The sequence below is a fragment of the Orbicella franksi genome, unplaced genomic scaffold (genome assembly GCF_964199315.1).
Source record: "Orbicella franksi unplaced genomic scaffold, jaOrbFran1.1 SCAFFOLD_44, whole genome shotgun sequence".
NCBI lineage: Eukaryota > Metazoa > Cnidaria > Anthozoa > Scleractinia > Merulinidae > Orbicella > Orbicella franksi.
Genome location: NW_027670817.1, coordinates 58,978 through 81,200, shown reverse-complemented (window position 1 = coordinate 81,200; position 22,223 = coordinate 58,978). Strand labels below are relative to the sequence as shown.

At 38.7% G+C, this 22,223-nt stretch overlaps 1 protein-coding gene and 1 pseudogene across 1 annotated transcript; one reads left to right on the top strand and one right to left on the bottom strand.

Moving 5' to 3' along the window:
* The first annotated feature begins 457 nt into the window (after positions 1-457).
* LOC145475217 (uncharacterized) lies at positions 458-2,623 on the top strand. The gene has a single exon (XM_081455236.1). The coding sequence runs from the start codon at positions 764-766 to the stop codon at positions 2,090-2,092; it is 1,329 nt and encodes a 442-aa protein (XP_081311362.1). The 5' UTR covers positions 458-763; the 3' UTR covers positions 2,093-2,623.
* Positions 2,624-3,167: 544 nt separating this feature from the next.
* On the bottom strand, positions 3,168-4,579 carry LOC145475220 (uncharacterized; annotated as a pseudogene).
* Between the last annotated feature and the right edge of the window lie 17,644 nt (positions 4,580-22,223).

Below are 22,223 nucleotides of genomic sequence, written 5' to 3'. Positions count from 1 at the left end.
TGCTTATTTATTGTGCAGTTTAAGATTATTCAAAGTCAAAACTGTAGGACAAACAATGTACAGAAAACCTCACCGAAAAGTTACAAAATTGAAATCAAATTTCTCCCTAATCCTGGGCTAGCTTAATCGGGTTTCGAACAACCAGGCCCTGGGCGGCATGTGATGTGAGTTCCGACAGACAATATCATGCTCTTTGATCGAGATTCAGTCAGCAACTGGTAAAAACTCGTTAGAATATAAAGAGTCCTATTTCATTATTAGCTTAGCCCACACTGAGAAACCATACCCCCTAAAATGGGATGACAGCATTGCATGACGAACAAGGAAGCGCTGCAAACAAGGATTCAAGCCATCAAACCATGATGATCAAACTTGATAGCGGCGCTTCAGCGCGCGAAGCGCGCCAGCGAAGCACCATGGGTAAATAAAATTGGTAACCCATACGCCTTATTCATAAATGGCGGACGCGCGGTTGAGACCTGAGCCGGGTTCACCTAAACGAGGCTTAGGAGGTACCGCAAGAAACATGGCGTCGAAGTCAAACATTCACTGTTGCGTACCATTGTGCACGCAAAGAGGGCGTGTGGGACCAAAAGGAGAACAAATTGGATTCTTTACGTTTCCAGACGAAGACGAAATGAAGAAACGATGGATACATGCTATACGTAGAGATGTTGGTAGATTTTTTCGCATCTCCGGGGCATCAAAAGTGTGTTCGTTACATTTCAAACTTAGTGACATATAAAAGGGTCTTGGTGGACGAATGTCTCTGAAGACAAGTGCAGTTCCGTCGATATTTGCTTGGAAACAAACTTCACCACGAAAGCGGCCTCCCCCTACCGAAAGGCCTTATCTACGACAGCGAAAAGAGAAGAAATCAGTCCCAGAAAAAGAGTCTTTTTCAGTGTCTTCGGAGCCCAGCAAAACACCTGAAGCAGCAAACGATATTCCTGAAGCAGGTACTAACGAAACCACTATCTTAGGAGCCGCCAGTACCAGTCTTAATGAAATGCCTTCCACTGAAAAAGATCTTAATGAGACCCTAAAACAATTAAGGCTACTTGAAAAAAAATGCGCCGATCTCGAAAAGAAAGTTGCAGATTTGGAAGACAAAAGTCAAGCACTTCAGTCAAACGTCTTCTCACTTAGTCGGTTTACCTCGGATGAGGCAATGTTGTTTTATACAGGCTTTCCTAACTACAAAGCATTCTTGGCATCCTTTGAATATTTAGATCCGGGAGATAATGGACAAAATGTCAGATACTGGTTGTCAGGTGAAAATGAGATACCCTCAGAACACTATGTGTCCCCAACGCAGTTAGGTGTAAAGAGGGGTAGACCAAGATCACTCGAACCACAAGAAGAATTTTTTCTCACTTTGTGTCGCTTGAGACAGGGATTTGCAGAAACCCACCTTTCCCACCTGTTTAATGTTTCTCAGGCAACTGTCAGTAGGATTGTTATTAGTTGGATCAATTTTATGTATCTTCGATTTGGAGTGCTTAACATTTGGCCATCAAGAGAAACTGTCAACAGAACAATGCCTGAAGACTTCAGGAAGGCATATCCCAGTACAAGAGTTGTTATTGATTGTACGGAAGTGAAGTGTGCAATGCCCAGTAGTTTGTTGCTGAATAGTGAGTTGTTCAGTGCCTACAAGAATCATACCACACTAAAGGGGCTTGTGGGAATTTCTCCATCTGGTGCTATCACTTTCATAAGCCAACTGTATACAGGAAGTATATCATACAGAGAAATTGTAGAAAGGTCAGGCATGCTTGACCTGCCATTTAATGAAGGAGATTCCATGATGGCAGATAAAGGTTTTACTATAAGTGACATCTTACCTTTAGGTGTGTCTTTGAATATTCCACCATTCTTGGGAACATCCACACAAATGCCCGCGGAGGATGTTGTGAGAACTCAGGAGATTGCACGACTGCGGATCCACGTCGAACGCGCAATTAATAAAATTAAAAATTTTCTTATATGGGATAGCGTTATCCCTCTGAATCTCTTTGGCATTGCAAATCAAATGTGGTCGTTTTGTGCATTTCTTTGCAACATTCAAGACCCTATCTTAACAAGCTGACACAATAGAAAGCTTTAGACAACTAATTTGTAATTTTTATAATGTTTAATGTTTTGGCTAAGCAAGAGTGTGTTGTAGTAATATTTACTATCTAGTTCTCAGGAGCTTTTTATTTTCTTTCAATGAAATACACAATCACTGAAATAATTATGATACCTGCAAAGGACTGGCCAAAAATTACAGGGGGAGGACCTGAGCACATGACCCAACCCCTTACCTTTGGAATAAAACAAACTGACTGACCCCAAAATACAGGTCAGAAATTAGATGACCTCCCCCCCCACCCCCCCCCCCTATATGGGAAAAGGAGATGACCCACCCCTTATGTGTAGTGAAAACTTACACAGCCCACCCCTTTTTGAAGGATCGATGAAGTAATGACTCACTCCAGTATGCCTTTTGACCAGCCCTGTAAAAATGAAAACTAATGAGTGGTTTGTGATTTTGATACAGACTTACAATTTTACAGTCTTTGTGAGCTTCAAATGTATTAGATTTACCCCTTAGGATATTTTTCAAATCACTCTGAGATTTTATGCACTAAATGCTTGATTATGATGCTGTTGTAGAATGACAAACCACCACAACTTCTGTACATGATGGTGCAAATTCAGCTGCAGCATACTTAATGAACTGTATGAAATAGTATTGCCAAAGCTTCTCCTGAAGCTCAACCCAGTAACCTCTGTCAAAGGCAATTCTTTCAATTGACATTCCTTTTTTAGTGTAAACAACAAAATCACACCATTGTGCACCAGCACAGCCCATTTGGCCCTGAACTTGGGCATAGTAAGCATGGGTTCTTTTCAGCTTGCACATGTTCCCAACCCTCTCACAAAAAAACTTGGGGTCTGAGCAGGCATCTAGGGGACTCACTTGAAACTTTGTTTCTGGGCACTTGACTTCAAGTAGTCCAAAGGAATCTTCACAATTGGGGTCTATTACCTTTCCATCCGGAGAACATCCCAGAATTGTAGAATTAGTGCATACAACAAATCCACTTTTGAAAACATGTACTGGTGTTTTTTGACTGTGCATGTATTTGTGATACCTGTCAATTGCTACTGGCTCATATTTAATCCCATGATGATTCATACGAGTTCTTCTCTACATCTGTTAGCTGATTGTTTTGAACTGCAGGCGGCGCACAATCTCTTAAGGGAAACCTGGGATAAGTTAATGGCTCGTTATTTTTCCTCCCTCGAGGCACAGAAGAAATATCAACACAAACATTAAAGTTGGACTCTGTGTGGGTTAGCTGGTAGCTTACATAAGAGCCCACTGGACTATGCCGAATCTCGTTTCTTTCAGATGTATTTCACTCCCAAGATCAACAATTTGAGCAAGACCCATTTGAGGGTTTATATCTCTGATTGCCTGCTTGAATTTTTGCTCCTCTGCACTGTTGTACATTGCATTATTTCTTGCCTCGTAAAGGAGAGAATGAATCCCTTCGTTTCCACGTTTTGTATCCTCCAGTTGAGACAACCACATCCATAACAGGCTGAGGATAGATGGTTTCACCGCGACCTTTTTGATGCCAAGTTTGAAGTTTTGAGGTGCATGCTTGTTCTGGGATCTGATCAGCTTCATTTTCTAGGTCTTTAGTATTTTGGGACCCATATAGACAAAATTTACAAGCCTTCAGCATTAAGGCTAAAGAATGGTTGCAGTAGCCCAAGGAACCCGCAACACACGAACATTTGGAATCTTTCACTTCACCTGAGACAATACATAATGCTAAAAATACATTATGAGGGAGATCGTCCTTTCGAAAGGAGTGATAACATTTGTAACGCATGAAAAAGTATCTTTGGTCACTGTAGCTTTCAATGTTCTTAAGATATTCATCCTTTAGAAATGTTGTAGCTTTTTTGAGTCCGGTTGGAACAGATTTCTTACCGGCACAGCCCAAACTCTTTCCAGTTAGTGTAACAAATTTATCCATCTCGGCACGGGAGAAGAAGGGCATTTTCTGCAGTGAGTTCCCCCATCCACTCGTCGGGTAATTGATCTTTATGTTCCCTTGTCGCTGGGAAACATAGGTAGAGCGAGCGTTTATAGAAGTACTTGCTACAGTCTCATGGCTGCTGCTTGCTTGCTCCCTAGCAATTTTCCTCTTCGTGTAAGTTAAATCTGGATCAGGATCGACTATCGCGTCTTGTAACCCCGATTTGATGTATTCATCAACCCTGGAGAAAAAAATTTCGAATTCGAGTGTATTTTACTCAGATATTGAAACCAAACTATACTTAACTCGCTCAACATAAGAAGTTTAGATTACTACTTATATTTGGCTATCCATCGTTACATTTAAACCTACCGTTTTAATAGCTGAGCCTGTGTTTTCAGCCCTTTGCATTTATCTCCTCTACATTTCAGCCAAAACCTCAGGGCATCGTTGTTGAGCTCTGCTGGGTTTCTTCCCTCTAAGGACGCTCCTGGAATATCGTCTTGACTCAAATTAACAGCAAAACTCGCCGCCATTTTTACAACAGAACATTCGCCAAGGTCTTCAAACTACTTTACATCAACTGATCCTCAATTTAACTAAACAGTCCATAATTCCACAAACCTTCAAACAAAACTTACAGTTTCGTTAGATCGAGCGATGCCTCCTAAGCCTCGTTTTGGTGAACTCGCTTCAGGTCTAAACGGCGCGTCCGCCATTTATGAATAAGGCGTATCAAGCCGAGAAAATTTGGTTATGACGTGAGCGTACGAGCAAGCGAACGCCGTCCGTACAGACTCTGGGGGAGGGAAAGGGGCGTCTTGAGGTAACCCTCACGGGGAAGCTAAGGAATGCCATCTGTTCTGGGCGGGATTTTTCATAAAAGTCAGGGGAAAAAAACTTATTTCTATTTGGTATGTTAACAAACGATCCGAGGGGTTGAACTAACGTTTTCAAGATAGGGTTTAACTGAAGCAGAACGTGAAAGAGAACGGCAGAGAGCAAGGATTAACAGCCAAAGAAGTGGCGAAGAAGATCGCGAAAGAGCGGGCCAGGACTAGAAAGGAGGCGAGATAATACTGAACAATGCTGTGAATTAGATCGAGTTAGGGCTAGAGAAAGGATATGAAATAATACCGAACAATGCCGTGAGGCAGAGCGAACGACGGCTATAGAAAAGAGCTGGAATACCCGAAAAATATAGTCAGAAGACTACAGAACTTCGCGCGTCGAGATGTGCAGCCGTCCAAGAAGTAACATGATTTCATCAGGTGATCAACAAGAGAAAACAAACGTGTTTCTTGTATTTAGAGGAAAAAACACAACGGGGAAAAAAGTGGTTGATTCGTTGATCTATCGAAAAGATTAGTTCAGTTCAGTCTTCGCAACTTTTGCTGGAAGTTTCTGCCTATAGGATTCAAACTGAAGTGAACTGCCAAATTGTGGTAAGCGACTTTTTCACGTAGAAACTTTCGCCTTTTCCCATAAAAATTATGTAGTTGCATCGGCGAGATAAGCTTAGAAGTTAAGCTTATATCTTCAATAGGAGTTTTAAAGTCTCCCTGATTATCTGATTTGGAACTATACTGGGAGAAATTTGATAAATTTCAAACAATAAGACTAGAGTCGTTCTTGAATATAAAGTTGCATATTGTAAACAGACAAGCTTAGTTTTCTGTCGTTTTTCGCCGTATACCGATAAGATCACGTCTAAAAGTAATAAAACTGTATTTGTAAATACTGCCAGGCGAGTTTTGAAGTTTTCTTTGTGTTAGTAAGGACAGCCGCTTTGTAGAGTGCTAGTATAATTTCTTCTTCTGTTTACTTTTGGAAGGAAAACCATCGATTTGCTATCCTTGACAGATTTTGACGCTCGTATGTTGTCATGAATACTGCGTTTATAAATTATGGAGACTTCCTCGTTTTGTTTGTTTAATTGATTGGGTTTAGTGAAATGTTTGGCTGAATTTCTTTTAAGGTTATTGGTAAAAGACTGGTAAAGCCACGGCCGAAAAAAGGACTGCAAAGCCGTCGGCAAAAATAATATTCAAATTATGCTTTGGCGCGAATAATAATTATTAAACTTGAACACCGCAAGTCTTTGAGATTTTGGACGTTTTCCGGCTTCTAAATGCATTTGTTGGCTTTAACTAGAATGATAATCAATCTTAAACGAATTTTCTGTAACATTTCTGGCATCCTTTGTTTGATTCAGGTGTAGTGATATGCATATTGTGTTTATGTAGTTTTCCTCGGTTTTGTTGTTGTTGTTGAAATGTCGAGTGGATGATTAGTATTACGCTAGGCTTGCTGATGCAGCAAGTATGGAATACAATTGTCCAAAATACTAAATCCGTACACTCTTCTGAAACGTGGTAAATTGCTAATAGCACCCCCATATTCCCCTTCTGCACATGAACTATTTTTGCTACATCAATCAGTGACCCTGCATGCAGAGAAAGCTCTACACGGAGATGATTCCATTGGTTACACTGCATTTGGGGATACACGGTCCCTATTTTTCAATTTTTGGGGGGGTTTACGTGTTCAACTTTGGTGCATGTAGGATATATTTTTTTTCCATTTAGCTGTAATTTTACTGATGTCTTAATCAAACATATCTTGGATTTGGCTGACCAAATGCACTTATGTATCAAAACCCCCGAGTGTGTTCAATTGTCTACATGTAGTGAAGGCAAATATGTGTAGATGGTATAACTTACTTATAGCTTACTGATTAATTTTTGACATAATTTAATTACAAAATTATATATTTGATGGGGTCACCCAGTAGTTAACAGTCCCTGTAGTCCACAATCTTCGTGGAGAGAAAAAACATATCAATTATTGAAGTTGAATTATAAAATTATTAATGGTAGCCTACATGTAAGTATTCATCCACAAAGTGTTATTTTTACTATTAATGCCAGGGGGATTTTTTCATTGTGAATGTTGCAATGTTGCAATTTTGCAGTAGGGAATGGATCTCATTATATTCCTGTATGCTGTTCTTAATACTGTACAACTGTCATACCTTTAACTGTATCTTTTTACAGTCACTTTTGGGAAGTGTCTTAAGGCTATGTAGCATTCCAGTATTTTTTAAAAGGTAGACAGTATTAATAGCATATGTTATGGAAAAAAAAACTGAACTATTGATGGATGTACAGCATGAAGGCAAATAGCAATGCACAATTATGTTACAAAATACGTGTACAAATTCATGCCACCACAGAGTCAATTGTAAACATTGCAATAGTTAGATTTAGTCAAGCCTAAAAGTGGAGCTCCTGGGCCGGGTTGCTCAAAGCCCAAGTAAGCTAACCCAGGATTTTGATGTGAGTTTTGTAACTTTGCGTTGAGGTTTTCTGTTTTTAATGTCTGGTCTTAGGTTTTGAGTTTCAATAATCTCAAACTACATAAAACATAAGCAGTGAAAAACATTAGTATACCTTCTGAACAACCCGGCCCTGATCAACAAGTTAACCTAGCTAGAGCCCACGATCCAATAGAAAACCAGTACTTTGTCAGCGGTCAACTTTTTAAAAAACATGTCACCTTGATGAGCTCTAAACCTGAGCCCGTGATATGGTCACATAATACTGTTTAGCAGATACCTTGTTTTGACAGCTGTCAATTGACCATGACATGGATGTCTAATATCATACATGTACAATTAAACTATGGCCGCCATGTTCCGCGGTGTTGGCTTTGTTGGGCGCACCCGCCATGATCCACACTGCTAGACATGTTGACCAGGAAAAAATAGCTCTATGGTTTTCTATTTGTATGCGTGCATGTGGTTCTGTTTCTATAGTTATGGGGCTCCGCTTGGCGACGGCCGCTGGGAGCTCCGCGATAAAGGTGGCTGTATCATAAATTGTTTCACAAAAAATGGAAGGAAGCAATAAGTTCATGGATTAAAGTTACCGTATACCTTGAGAGGTGTTTCACATCTAAGAGAAGTAATGCTCCCCTTTTACACTGTACTGTAGATACCTAAACCCCTATATCAAGTTAAAGCTTATAGAGCTGGTCATCAAACGAGACCAAGAATTTTGAAATCAAATGAATTATCCAATTATCCAGGCCCCCTAATGGGAGCGTCCAAATCACCTTTAGAAAGCCACAGGTCAATGCAATTTTTCTGCTAATTTGACATGTTACTCAGGTTCTAGACCCAAAGTGCTTACAATATGTCTGCATTTTGCCATATTCAATTTCAGTGAAAATAAAAGTTACAGAACAATTTTGAAATTGGATTAAAAAAATATATGAAGTGATTGTACAAAAATCACTCTTGGGAAAAAAAAATTCAAAATAAAATATCTGACATGTTTTTGTTGTTTACATGTCAAATTAGCTACATCGCTTAGATGCATGACACTTCACAAGGCATATGGTAACCCTAAAGACACAGCATTTACGACAGAGTGATTCTAAACTATATCCTTATTCTAGATCTAGACTACACAATTGTATCACTGTCACTCAAGACTGCATAACCTCCATGATCTAAAGGCAAGAACAAGATCAGATCTACTGACTTTTTCAAAAAGAGGAAGCTTGGGATTGCATAACCCCAGATATGCATGTTTGCCAAGATGACTTGACATCCCAATTTGTTTATATTTCTTGTTAACCAGCACATTCAATACAGACTAAGGACAACAAAAGAAAAGCCACTAACTGGAATGCAAACAGTTTTAAGACCTAAATGGAAGATCAAGATGTCTATAATTATTTGCGCCAGGACAATAAACATAAACTGAGAAGAAAGTTGAAGCCACTAGATGGAGTGCAAACAATTTATAGACACTGCAAAAGTGTTACTCTTTTCTTTTCAGTCCAGACTGAAGTGTCATCATGTTCAAGATCATACATTTCATGAAAAGGTTACAAGGATCATATTTCAAATAATTTTCCTAATACGCCTATTGCAATAGTGGACGACATCGCCTCAGCAAAGACAGGAAGATCTTCCAGTGTCATTTGTTGATTGTAATTATACAAAGTAAGAGAGATACCAAATTTACATTTTCCAGACCTGCTAATTAAACTTTGACAATCCTACCTACAAGACAACTCAGAAAACTTGCATGAACTCTTCAGATCACATGAAATACATCAAATGAGTGGTTCTTGATCCTTCTCAAACAGTACTTAACAATTAATGACACAAGATGCAACTATGGTACTGACAAACATGATGCCTGTGCTGACCTTTCATGAAAGCATATACATCGCTGATGGAAACTTTAAATGAGCATAAAAGCAAATGACTTTTAATTAATTAAATTAGGAAAAAAGTAGACATAGAGTTCTAGAGCTGGTATTCTTGGTTTGCACTGTCACACAAAAATTAATTCGAATTGACCATTCAGTGGATAAATTCAAGACATTTTTATGTTATAGGAGATAAATAAAGAAGACACCTTTCCACGTTTTAGCTCTACAGGCTATGGATCTTCCCAAGCTTCAGATATTTGTTGAAATATTTTGTGCAAATTTACAGAGCCCAGTATGAAACTGCCATGTTGGTGTACCTCCATTGTACACCGACATTGCAGCAGGCAAATATTGTACACATCTGGAAGTTACTTTGGATATCTAGGTGGCTGATTACCTGAACTGAACAAGCAAACATCTAAATATTAAGCACTTTTCCTAATACTTTAACTTCTAAAAAGGTTAACAGGCACGAGATTAGTAAATATTTTGGACAAATGCTTTTGTAGCTTTATGTTACGCACCACCATAACTCTGAAATTCAAAATGTGCTTGTTTCCAGACAAAGCCAGCTATTAAGGTGAAAAGTTGTTAAAGGTCAAATGCAAGGAAATTGGACCTAGTTTGATTATAAGTTAAAATAATAGATACTAATCCAAATAATCATAATCCAAAATTTTACCTGATTAAGTCAAAAAGCCGCCGAGATATTAGACCTTGAAAACAGCTATTTTTCTTCGCTTTACAAACGGAACGGTTCGTAGAAACTTCGGACAATTGTCGGAACTGGATTTTGTGACGTCATAATTGGTGAGCTCCCGTTCAGAACAGCAAAGTATTAAGGCAAATATGAGTGTTTTGTGCAGCGTTAATTGTAGCAATCATTCGAAAATCTGTGGTATGAGCCTGGTTACATCCCTTTAAAGGATGAGAAGCGATGTAGGGAACTGTTTCATCTAGTTTCATCTCATCTTCGCACTACCAGCAAACATTTCAGCAGAAACCTCGAAGCGGTATCTTTCGTAATCGCTAAGCGGGGTCTCGAGTTCAAGCCCAAAAACCTTCGAAGCTGTAACATATGCCGTAAAGCCAAGCGTTGACGACGAACATCCAAGAAACAAACGCTCTACCAACACGGAATGCAATTGTTCGGCAGCGGCAGCCATATTGTGAAGAGCAAAAAGCGAGGTAAAGCCCGGGGTAAAGTCGCTGTATTTAACAATTATTCGGCGAAGTGGAGGTGAATATCCACCACTTTCACCGACACTGAGGTGAATAATTGTTTTAGTATATACCACACAAGTTGAATAACTAGCGGACCAAAGACTAACTTTATTTGTTTAAGAGTAACTTTATTTATTTGAAATGGAAAGCCATTTTGTTTTTCTTCGGCTGCTCGGAGGTGAATAGTACTTGGTTAATCACCTCCAAGGTAGCCAATCAGCGTGCGCGAAAAGTACTCATATCAGACTTTGTGTTTAATTTTTGGACAATGGCACACCGTTTATGGGCATTTTTTATTGTTTGCAGCTTGAAAGGCGCTATTGTTTCTAGAACAAAGAACCGACTCTCAGCCAATTTCCGAGCGCGAGATTCAAAATCTTCGCTGACGACCAGATGCTGACAATATCACCCTGGTTGTTGGTGGTTTCTTCATGTTCAGCTTCTCTGCAACTAACACAGCCAAGGTCTGCAGCAAGCCTGGAGTTCCTTGGTGGCGTGTCCTAAAGACTTGTTTTAGGCGCTCGTTTGTATCGGCTTCATCCACCCAGCTATCGTTCTTCTTTCCATAGCCACGCCAGCGAACAAGATACTGAACACGACCGTGAGCGTCCGTGCGCTTATCGAGCACTTTCGACACTTCATAAAACTTACTCATTTTCCTTAGCTCTTCTCTCAACCAGGGATTGTCTAAAGTGATTATGGCTTGCGTTTACGAGGCTATTTATGCAAGTATCATTGATAAAATTTATGAGCTTTTCAACTGCAGAACAATACCCCAAATTAGTGAATGGCCCGCCTTCGTTTATATTTGAGCGGCGTCGCGTGGGCAGAAACAAATCGGCGACAAACATGAGCGCGCGCGAGGTAGGGAGTCGTCACGAAAAAAGGAATAAGGAATAAAAAAACAACGGTTTGCCCAAGCAATTCCAAACAAGTCACACTATTTTTTTTTCGCTCACCTAATGCGACAATAAAGATTTTTGTTTGAGAATTTTTGGCTAACCGGAGAATAAAATTACTGAAACGGAAAAAGGTGCGAAAATCGCACCTTTTGTCTTGTCTTCAACAACGATATTTACTTGCTTCAATAGGCCAAAAAACAAAAATCGAGCGTTGTGTCTTCACTGTATTTTTTTTCTTTTCTCTTCTGAGTTTTGAGTTTCTGAGTTTTCTGAGACCAAAAAAGAAAAATCGAGCGGTGATGATAAAGATTTTTGTTTCAGAATTTTTGGCCAACCGGAGAAAAAAATCACTGAAACGGAAGAAGGTGCGAAATCGCACGTTTTGTTTTGCCTTCAACAACGATGTTTACTTGCTTCAATAGACCAGAAAACAAAAATCAAGCGGTGTGTCTTCACTGTATTGTTTTTTTCTTTTCTGAGTTTTTTTTAGCAGTCGAGCAATCAATGAGCGAACAGCGAAATCATTTAAACGTGGAAAGGTGCAAAAGGTAAACTTTTCTTCTTGCCGATCGACAACAGTTCTGTTTTCGTTTATGGTTTTCGTAGATCCATGCGCAATTGGTTAAATAACTATTAAGCCATGCACGAAGTAAATTTAAAGAGAAACCGTTCTCATCGCTTCCAGCTACTGACCGCCGCTTGCTTGCTAAAACACGGATAATACAAGCTATATTCTAAGTATCAATTATTTTAATTAACGACTTAAATAAAAGTAAAGTTCAGTTAGGCTGAGCTAGTAAGGCCGAAACATGCGCGCGCGGTATTACAAAAGTTTAGTCAAAGCTGTTGACGTGCTCTTGAAATTTACTGACCCACCCCCGAATGGTTTGTCTTTGTTTTCCCAAGTAGGTTACCCTTAGGGAAAATATGTCATCAGTGACAATTTGCCGACTAAATCCGATATGACCCGAGTATAATTTCGTGAAACCGGACGAAAAATCCCTAAGGAACAGACAACAAAAGGCTCATTGTCTTAAAAAAATTAAACATAAACAATAGGCAAAGCTTGATACGGGATTCACTTGTGTGGTATATACTAAATAAAACTATTGCGAGGTTTATTATATCAAGTTTAACTTTTTGGATTCACAATCTCATTTTCTAAACTTAGTCTAGTTGAAATAAAAAAAGGAACTAGAAAAGTATGATTTTTGTCATTTAACATGATTTCACGCCATCGTGCTTTGTAAATAATTAACAATTATTCACCGAAGTGGAGGTCCATCACATTCACCTACACTGAGGTGAAAGTTTGTTTTAGTATGTACTACACAAGCTGAATAATTAGCGGACCAAAACGTTACTTTATGTGTGACAAGCGGTTGAAAATTTTACAATCTCTAGCGCCGGCTGCTCGGAGGTGAATAGTACTTGCTAATCACCTCCGAGTTAACCAATCAGAGCGCGCAAAAAGCACTCTTCACTTTTGTGGTATATACTAATTTTAATTAAGACTTCATTCTTTAAGAACGCCTTAATAAATCATCTCGAATTACCAATTTTCTGCAACAACATTGTTATTAGTTGAACAAAATATAAACATAATTTTTACAAGAGTATTGAGGATTTTTTTAATTGTAACTTCAGTGCTGGGATGAAGTGTCAGGTTGGTTTCAGTGCATCCTGTGTTAAGGAAGAGGGATGGGGGTACTAGCCCGGAAAGTGGAGTCAGATTCCTGAAGTAGCGTAATGTCAGTGTGACTCGAGCTTTGAGTGATAACTGAAAGATGCCATCCTAACGCAGACATACAAATTAAACCCATAAATGGTATCCAATGCCTTTATCCTGGATTTCATAACTGACAGGCCTAAACCAAAACTTAGTACGACTATATTCTCTTACCTCTGACTTGCAACCCTTAGTGATACTTTGTTGAGTGAAGAAGACAAGGCATTTCACTCGAAATACCCTTAGTCAAGGCCGTAGCTACTTTAAGGCAAACCGAGCCACTTGCCTCAGCCATTTTTTTCGTTTCTGTTGTTTCTTTTTTGAAGGCGAAGTAAAACAATGCTAAATATCTAGGAAGAAAATTTTACTGTGGACATTGCCTCGGTCATATTTTTTCCTGGCTATTGCCCTGTAAGTAATGCTATAATGTTGTGGGAATTTTCATTGTTCAACAGCGTGCTGATAAATAAACTTTTCGCTGGAAAGATGGATTGAATCCAAAAATCACAAGCCCCCTTGCATGATATAAATGGTACTTCTTGATGAAGACTTCTAGCAGTGAGCAGTTGTTGTGTTGTGATCCATAACTCTAGGGACCTCACCATGAGACAAATGATAATATCACAATTCTCATCTTTTTACTATGCAAAAAGAGACAACAAGCATCCACAGGGCTTTCACATGAGATTTCCTCCACTGGGAGTTTGCAATAAATTTATCGAGGTCACTAACCTCTTTTTAAATCCTAAAAGAGCTATTTATTTCTCTTTGAGCATGTCTAGTTGAAACTGAAGAAATAACTTATCTGTCTGGATTTATATGTTCTTGAAACATGTTGAGGTGGGTGTGCCATAATTATCCCTTCAGGTGCCAATGGGTTAATTCATATCTGTTCTGTCAGAATATTTTTTGTTTTGAACATCTCTCATGTTTCTAATTGAGGCCAGAGTGCTTACTTGGAAACCAAAACCAGGATCTTTACATTCAGTACATGTACTGTATGTCATTTAATTTATAAATAATAAAGTTTAATTGATGTTTAGCTGATGTGGTGTGAATAGCCATAGGAAGCTACAAGTATAATACTTCAGGGAGCAAGTAAGTTAGTAATTTATCAAAATACACGGACACATTTTAAATGGGCAGGTAAGCACTTATAAATACAGGGAATAGTATCACAATGGATGAGTAAAAGCAATTTAAATATATAATCCTACAGTACTGGTCATTGTGGAAGGTGCAGTAGCCTCATGGTTAGTGCGCTTGACTCAGGAGCGAACGGCCCGGGTTCAAGCCCTGTCCGGGGACGTTTGTATGAATGGGTACTGGTGAATTTAATGCTGGGGGGTAAGCCTGCGGTCGACTAGCATTCCATCCAGGGGGGAGCAGAAATACTCCTGGTCGCTTTATGCTACCAAAACTGGGATAAACTCTGACCTGATGAGCCACTTGGCTCGTATGTAGACATTACCTTTTACCTCCCTAACAGCCATATTTTTGAATTCCAGCCATTTACGACTGATACATTTTCAACAAATTTACTTCTTTGTTAAGAAAATAGTCGTCGAGATTCCAGTAATGTTATATTTTAATTTTATTTGATTTTCCTTCAAAATGTCAATGATAATTCCCTGACACAAAATAAAATTACCTAACCTTGATGAACTAATTTTCCCTAGAACTTTTCTGACCTGTGAAAACCCTGCAACCCATAGCATTCTAACGACGAAAAAGCAACTACATGTCATGTAAAACGACAAAAACAAGATGAGCTTAAACGTTAAACGTTCGCCCAAAACAACTATCAGTAAGGGCTTATATCAGATGAGCAGATCAACTTTTTTTACTGACAGAGAAAATTGAAAACATCATCTTTTGCAAAATAAAACAATGCAGAGACGCGAATATGAACTTTGATATTACTAATCTTTGATCAGCAGTTTTGAACATATTCAGAAAGGCTCACCAATCCATGTGGTCGATTCTTTCGTTGTTGATATCGTGATGCCATCTTGTTCACTCGACGAGTCTGATGCACTCAAGTTTATATCGACTGAATCGTTGCCTGATTCCCACGGTTCGAACTTATACGGCTGTATTTGGACATTTCCAAATAAGACATCTGGATCTTGATCTATTTTATACATCGGCAAGTCAATAAACGCCAGGAAATCCTTGAAACAAACTCAGTAATTTCAAGTAAATTATTTGGTTGCGAAAATGAGCTCGCCAAATATGACGTCACAAATACCTATAATTTCGTTTCCACTCCAAGCGCGGCCATTTCTGGTTCGTTTTCGTGAAGCTCTCGGAAATCGTCGGATTTTCGTGTCTTGGGCGCCACAGTTCACACAAAACTTATTTTTAAGAGTTGATTCTGCTTCATGTTGGTATAACTGACTTTTTTTATAAAGGTTTCTCGACAAAAGAAAAATTGTTAAAATTTCGTTGCATTTGACCTTTAAAAGATATAAATTTATACCCCTCTTATGCCTGATGAGGATAAAAACTTCAACTGGTGGCTCTTTAGTTTTGGATTTTAGAAAATGATCATGTCACGTGCAAATGAAGATTAACCTTGAGGTCAGATTGGGTAAGATTTGAGTCCTAGATTGAATGGTTTTTTTTAGCATAAACATCTCAATATTAATTTTATTTCAAACAAATTAGAACCTAGAAGTTCACTAAATAGCTTAATTATTTAAGTACCTGTATTGCCTGTAAGGCTTATCAGCCAAGGGAAAACAGCAAGTTCAACTCCTTCTACATGTACATGAAGGAGTTGTTTGACTCAAAAAAATAGCTTTTAACTTCTGAACTTATTACCTTGCAAAGAAAGTCATGTCTGATAGCACAAAGCCTAGCAATTCCTTGGGAAATTCTTTGAGGAAATTCAAACTGCAGAAGTACTGTGAGAGATTAAATTTTGGGGGGCTAGCAAGAATGACTTTTAGACAAGTACATCATAGTTACAGCTTACCGAGAGGATAGGCCAAAAAATTGGTTTCATTTCTCCACACCCTGCTTATACTTAGTTATACTTTGCGAGATGGTGCAAACCATTCCAGCAGAAGTTAAGAGCACTAATTGTATCTTCAAGTTAGATACAAAAATCTCCAACTTTACACAAGGGTATACTTATCTATTAACTTTTGATATTTTGGGGGGAGATATGGTAGAGATTTAGGAACTGAGTAAACAAAGGATATAATGATTAATTATAATGCTGTCTTTCTTCTTAAGGAGGTAATAAGAATGTCACCAAGCACAGGAGACAGTTTTGTTACATGATCAAAAGTTCAATCACATTGAAAATGCATGCTCTTTTGTCAATGATCAAATCTACAGGTGGATATACACAACTTCTCCCACTCATATAATGTCCCAAATATAATGGGTGACACCTTAGAATGTCTGAAAAATTAACAACCCTGAAAATTGTCGCTTGAAGTACAAACAGCCCTATGCATTTTAAGCTTGCTTGCCAAGAGGAGAGGAGTGATGTGAGTAAACAATTGAAAATCTTTTATGTTGTATTTTCTCGATGTGACTCCTGCGAGTCAAAACTACATAAGACAGAAATACCACTAACAGCTTAGTTGTTAGGGGTTCAAGCAAAGTTTCCCAATAATGTATTCTTAAAACAAAGGAAACACTATCTTTTAAAGAAATACTTATTACAGTCAAACTCACAAAACCATGAACACCTAAAATTTGCCTGGAATGTTTATTGTGTAATAACCAATCACAAGTGAGATCTCAAACCACACAAACCACAGAACAAGAATGTATTGCATAGGTCACGGAACTATAAATTCATGTACAGTTTTGGTTTTCGCTTTGTCCCAAGATACACCCTCTGTCTTTATATATTACTGCAAGTCTAAATAATTGCTATCCTTTTGTATCAAGAACCACATCCAGTATTTAGTTTGTGGGATTTTGAAAAACAAGAATCCCCCCCGACGCGTACAGTTACTCAAGTGAAGTGATGGTTAATTTGACACAGCTATAAATAGGGATGAATAAAAGTTTAAAATTTTGGCGGTTTCGCTAACCTTGGTATCATCTTTGGTTAAACTAGCAACTCAATTTATTTTAGCAAACAATTACAATCCCTTGAGCCCAGTGGTTCTGTGATCTAAACACCCTGGAAAGATTGACCATGATAAATGTAAAAATGTTGGCTAATTTTGCAATTAGTTGTGGCAAACAGTAAACACCTCAAATTTTCCGCTGTTCCTTCCCAAATAAATTTTCACTTGATTCACATGTTACAAGATATAATGGAAGACTTCTATTTTCATCAATATCACTCGTCGCTTTTCGTCGTTGTCAAAATTATTATAATGAAACGAAATAATGAAAGTAGTGATTTAGATCGTTTGCGCTTGAGTGATTCAACGGTCGCTAGTCGTGTCAAAGAGGAATTGGTTTGTGAAAACAGTTTTCTCACATTAAAAATATCTCTAACCCTCTTCGCTAGTGTTTAAATAGCCTGTAACAGCAATTATTTAATTTCTTGTATAACCAAAATAGAGGATTTATTTTGAGACCGGTCACAAAACAAATTTGTTCCATGAACGATAGAAACTCATCTGTTTTGGTGGTTTCTGTGGTTTTAGATCTCGCTTATGATTGGTTATAGCACAATAAACATTCCAGACATATTTTAGGTGTTCACAGTTTTGTGAGTTTGACTGTAAGGCTCTCCAATAACTGCATAGGTACCATGCACTTCAATCGTACAATCTTATAACAGTTATTGGCCTTTTTAGGGACTACACATTACAGTACATTGGCCAAAATACAAATAGTCCAAAAACGAAGAACAGTCTACAAAGCAAATTTAAGGTTACTTCAAACCTTCGCGGGGCTACATTGGTCGATTTTTTTTTGGTCAAGAAAATTAATGTCCGCGAAGCACAAGTTTGCATACTGTGAACGCTAGGGGTTCTGTTATTTCATTGGCTCGCGGCTTTTCAAGTTGACACATTCCTCTGTGAAGGCGTGATATGTTTATAAATCTTTAGAAGGCGAAAACTCGCACTCGTTTTTCGAGAGAATCCCTTCTCTTTAAATGAATTCATAGGGTATGCAGATTTGACAGTTTTCCATGAAATTTGGTCAGAACATTCACTGATAGATATGGAACAAAAGCGTGTCGGCGAATTCCTTTATTTTAAATACTTTCCTCGTGGTAGCCTTTAACGCAACAGGTTACGCGAATTTTTCAATAGTTGAACTTGAAAGATCTATAAAAAGATAACCAATCGGAATAAAAGAAAATGCTGACACGTTTTCGGAGATTGAGGCTTTGTGATTAACGCTGCACAGTTATTTTGCATGAACGATAGCATTTGATACCCGATTAATTCGCTGGAACGTCAGTCGGTCATTTTGGAGCTGACGGCCTCTGCCGCCTTTGGAAAGCAAAATCCAAAACAAAACATAATGTTATCGAATTCTGCATTTTATAACCTTTCTGTTGATATATAGTTTGTGGGGGTTTCCTTGAAAACAGTGCGCGTACGAATGTTTTTCTGGAGGACTCCCGTGAAGGTTTGAAGTAACCTTAACAAAGCCTGCAATGATTACAGAATGATTAAGCCTTGTTATTGTTTTATTCAAGCAACACATACTTAGTATAAGCTTTTGCTGACAAGGATAGTACAAATCTGGAACGATATTCCCACAACTCTGGTTACCGTTGTACTATCTAGTGAAACCACAACCTGCATGCCTCTTGTAAGATTTGTTTGTCAAATAGAACCAATAAATTGTATCCATTTTAGCATTCTGCAAACAGAATATAAGTGGACATAAATAAATAAACAAATTAATTATTCAAAATTATCCATTAAATTACTGTAACTAACATAATAGCCACCTACATGTAATTTGTTATAAACTACAGCTAGATTCTAACCTGGGACCTACAGAAATTTGATTACCTATGATATTTTGAACTTTACCACCCAACATTTAAGTACATTGTATATGGGAGTAGACTCTTTTTCCTTTATGTTCTAAAGATGCTAATTTATGTACTGCATCATTTACTCTGTGCTGATGATACTGCTTACAAAATTCCAACAGTTTAGCTGTTCTATATATTTAAATGATTCTGTGGTTATTTTATGAAAGGGCCTGTACGGTCGAATATTCTTTGATGGCCTATGTAATTTAGTTATGTACAAAGATGTTCCGATTTCACTTCCACTTTGCTGGCAATCAAATTGAAAATCGTCAGTGTAAAACGCAGACTGCGGACTGCAAACCGGGGTAAAATGCAGACTGAGAGTAAAAGACAGACTGAGAGTAAAATGCAGACTGCAGACTACAGACTTCATAAGTACATATCGTTTTATAATAATAGTATCAGGCGCTGATCTTAAACATGATTATTCAAGCTAATTGCAGTGAAAGATATCACTCCGGTCAGCTGAGTCGCGCTCCGGTTAGACTGAATATCACTCCAGTTAGCCTGGATATCACTTAGCCTAAAAAAATGCTCCAGTTAGCCTGTTTTCGGTTAGGACTCTAGATCAATGGTCAGTCTGCATTTTAGTCTGTAGTTTGCGGTCCGCAGTCTGCGTTTTACACCGACCGAATCAAAAATCTAGTGTAAAATAAGCTTACTTACACTGTAAAACTGTATTCAACCCTAAAGCCTATCACTATCAACAATGAAAAATATCAGATGGCTCACCTCTTAATCTTTTCGAGAAAGTACCTATTCTTGTGTCAACATTTCATGGCGTTCAACTTCGAATTTTTCTGTTGCAGATCTTGTTAGACCTTTCGTGAACACATTGCTTATGATCTGACATGTTTCTAACTGAGCATTAAGTTTTCCGATACCTAATAAAGAGGAAAAATCACTTGACACCTAAAAATTCTGATCAAAATGGTTAAAATCCGACGTGTTTTCCAGGGTTATATACTTGCCACGAGCGGCGAACAAGAAGATCTGTTAGATCTTATAACCGCGCTTTTAAAATTTAACTGTTCGCTTAGCACTACCGTCGGAACGCAGTGCACCTTCCAAAGCAGTCATTGATGATTCTTTTCTTACTGTAGACATCACATCACTTGATCAACACAAACTGTATTATTGCACCATCAGTGGTAGCCGTTGACAAATCTCCGATGACGTAATGGTCTTAATCAAGGACTTTCTTCGGGATATGTATGGGCATGAACGATATGAACGACACAGTAATAACACTATTAACAACAGCTTTCGTTCTTAAAAGTCATGATTAAATTTAATTGGTGTTTTCCACGAGTAAAGGGCTAGCAAAGTAGTCACACAAGTCATATAAAAAAAAACCCTATCCCGACCGATGTATCGATTTTGGTCACTCCAGTGACCACAGATTGAAAACGTGACAAAAAATTGGCGTTACTTTCGATTCTCACCAAATTTGTCATATCCCCACCTCGGGAGAATTTTGTTAAGTTAGCTAATTTAGTATGTAAGCCACCGTAATGGCGGTCGCCGTCGGCGAAATGTTTATTTGCTCAAAATTGGCCGAGGCCAGTCTTTCGTCTAAATCAGTTGAAAAAAGTTCGAAAAAGATGTTCCCACTCAAGTCTGGGGAGTGAGGTCACAAAAAAATTCTAATTAATTCTGGTTTTGTTCGATTTCGCTGAAATTTTAACACGATAAAGCTGGATTGTTAAGGAATAGATTTACCGTCTGCCGATGATTCAAACGAATATAAATATGTATATGCTCCGAGCGAAATTTCTGCTGAAAAAATATAATTTTTGACGAGCGCTGGGTTTTTAATTTTTTCCCGCGAAAGTCAGTATCGGAGATGAGATTCATTAATGTTTCAACAGCTTTTGGCGAGTAAACATCACAGGTTGCGTGACTCAAAATTTGGCCGAGTGGAAGCTTGGGTCTGGTCGCCGACAAATCTACGAAAAAAAACCACGGGTAAACCATGAACTGCGCTCGGCCCATGGCCGTGCGGTTAATTAATGTCTTGTTCCCAGTGTTCCTCGGCCCTTCTTCGAGAGGGGAAAATCCGCTGAGTGCAGGCGCAGGGCTACTTGAGGGCAACCCAGGGCAACCCAACATGGGACGATTTGTGTAACGAACGTTCGAAGAGATCTAGATAGAAAAAAGTCGTGGGGGAGGGGGAAGGGGTGGCCTTTTAAGTTACCCTGAAATCTTCCCATGAATTAAGGCTCAATTTTCGTTTTCATTATCATATCACCTAGACTGCGAGCAGTCACTGTCTTCCTCGAAAATCCATGGGGAAGAACGCAAAACAAGTAAGCGCGCGAGCGTGACTCATGACTGTGAGCGTGACGTGCGAGCAACGACCGCGAACCGTTAGCAGCGCGGACATCGGAAGACGGCTGCTAGCGGCTCGCGGCATCGCCATTCGTCGCTCGCACGTCACGCCCACAGTCACGCTCGCTCGCTTACTTGTTTTGCGTTCTTTCCCACGGTTTTCGGTATGGCATGCGTGGGGCCGCACACACGAGGAATGTGTTCAATACAGAAAAACCTTTCACTCCTCTTCTCACACGTTGATTTATTTAGTGCATACAATTCATCCCAATAGCCCTTTAAGTTTAATGCTTAACTTTTTTTAATTGCATTACAATGTAATCCTACGCGGATGCCGTGCAAGTTGGATTATAAACAATTATTAGTTGAGGTTTTTGTGACATCCGTGAAGTGAAGCTGATAACGCTAACCGAGACCTTGATTATTTCGGATATCACAAAAACCGAATCTAATAATTGTTTTATTATACATTGTTCTAAATTGTTCATACGCATTATCGCACCGAACACAGTTTATTTACGACAAACCATGTTCTTACTTCACTGTCCGTGAACTTGACATTGCTCTTGAAAATCATGCATGGCGCGCGCAACCTACAGATTATTCACTAATCTGCTAGCAGATTAGTGAATAATCTGTAGGTTGCGCTGTTTCCCGGAATTAAGTGTAGTTTTTTTTTTAGTTAATGAGAAGACAGATGGTGACTACAATGTATGATAATTGTAATTATTAACAACATCCAATCAAATAACTGAGGAGCTCCGCTTTTAGTCTTGGCTAAATCT

Bases quoted from the DNA above. Each gene is read 5' to 3' on its own strand.
- LOC145475217 (XM_081455236.1), top strand. From the start codon at position 764: ATGTCTCTGAAGACAAGTGCAGTTCCGTCGATATTTGCTTGGAAACAA.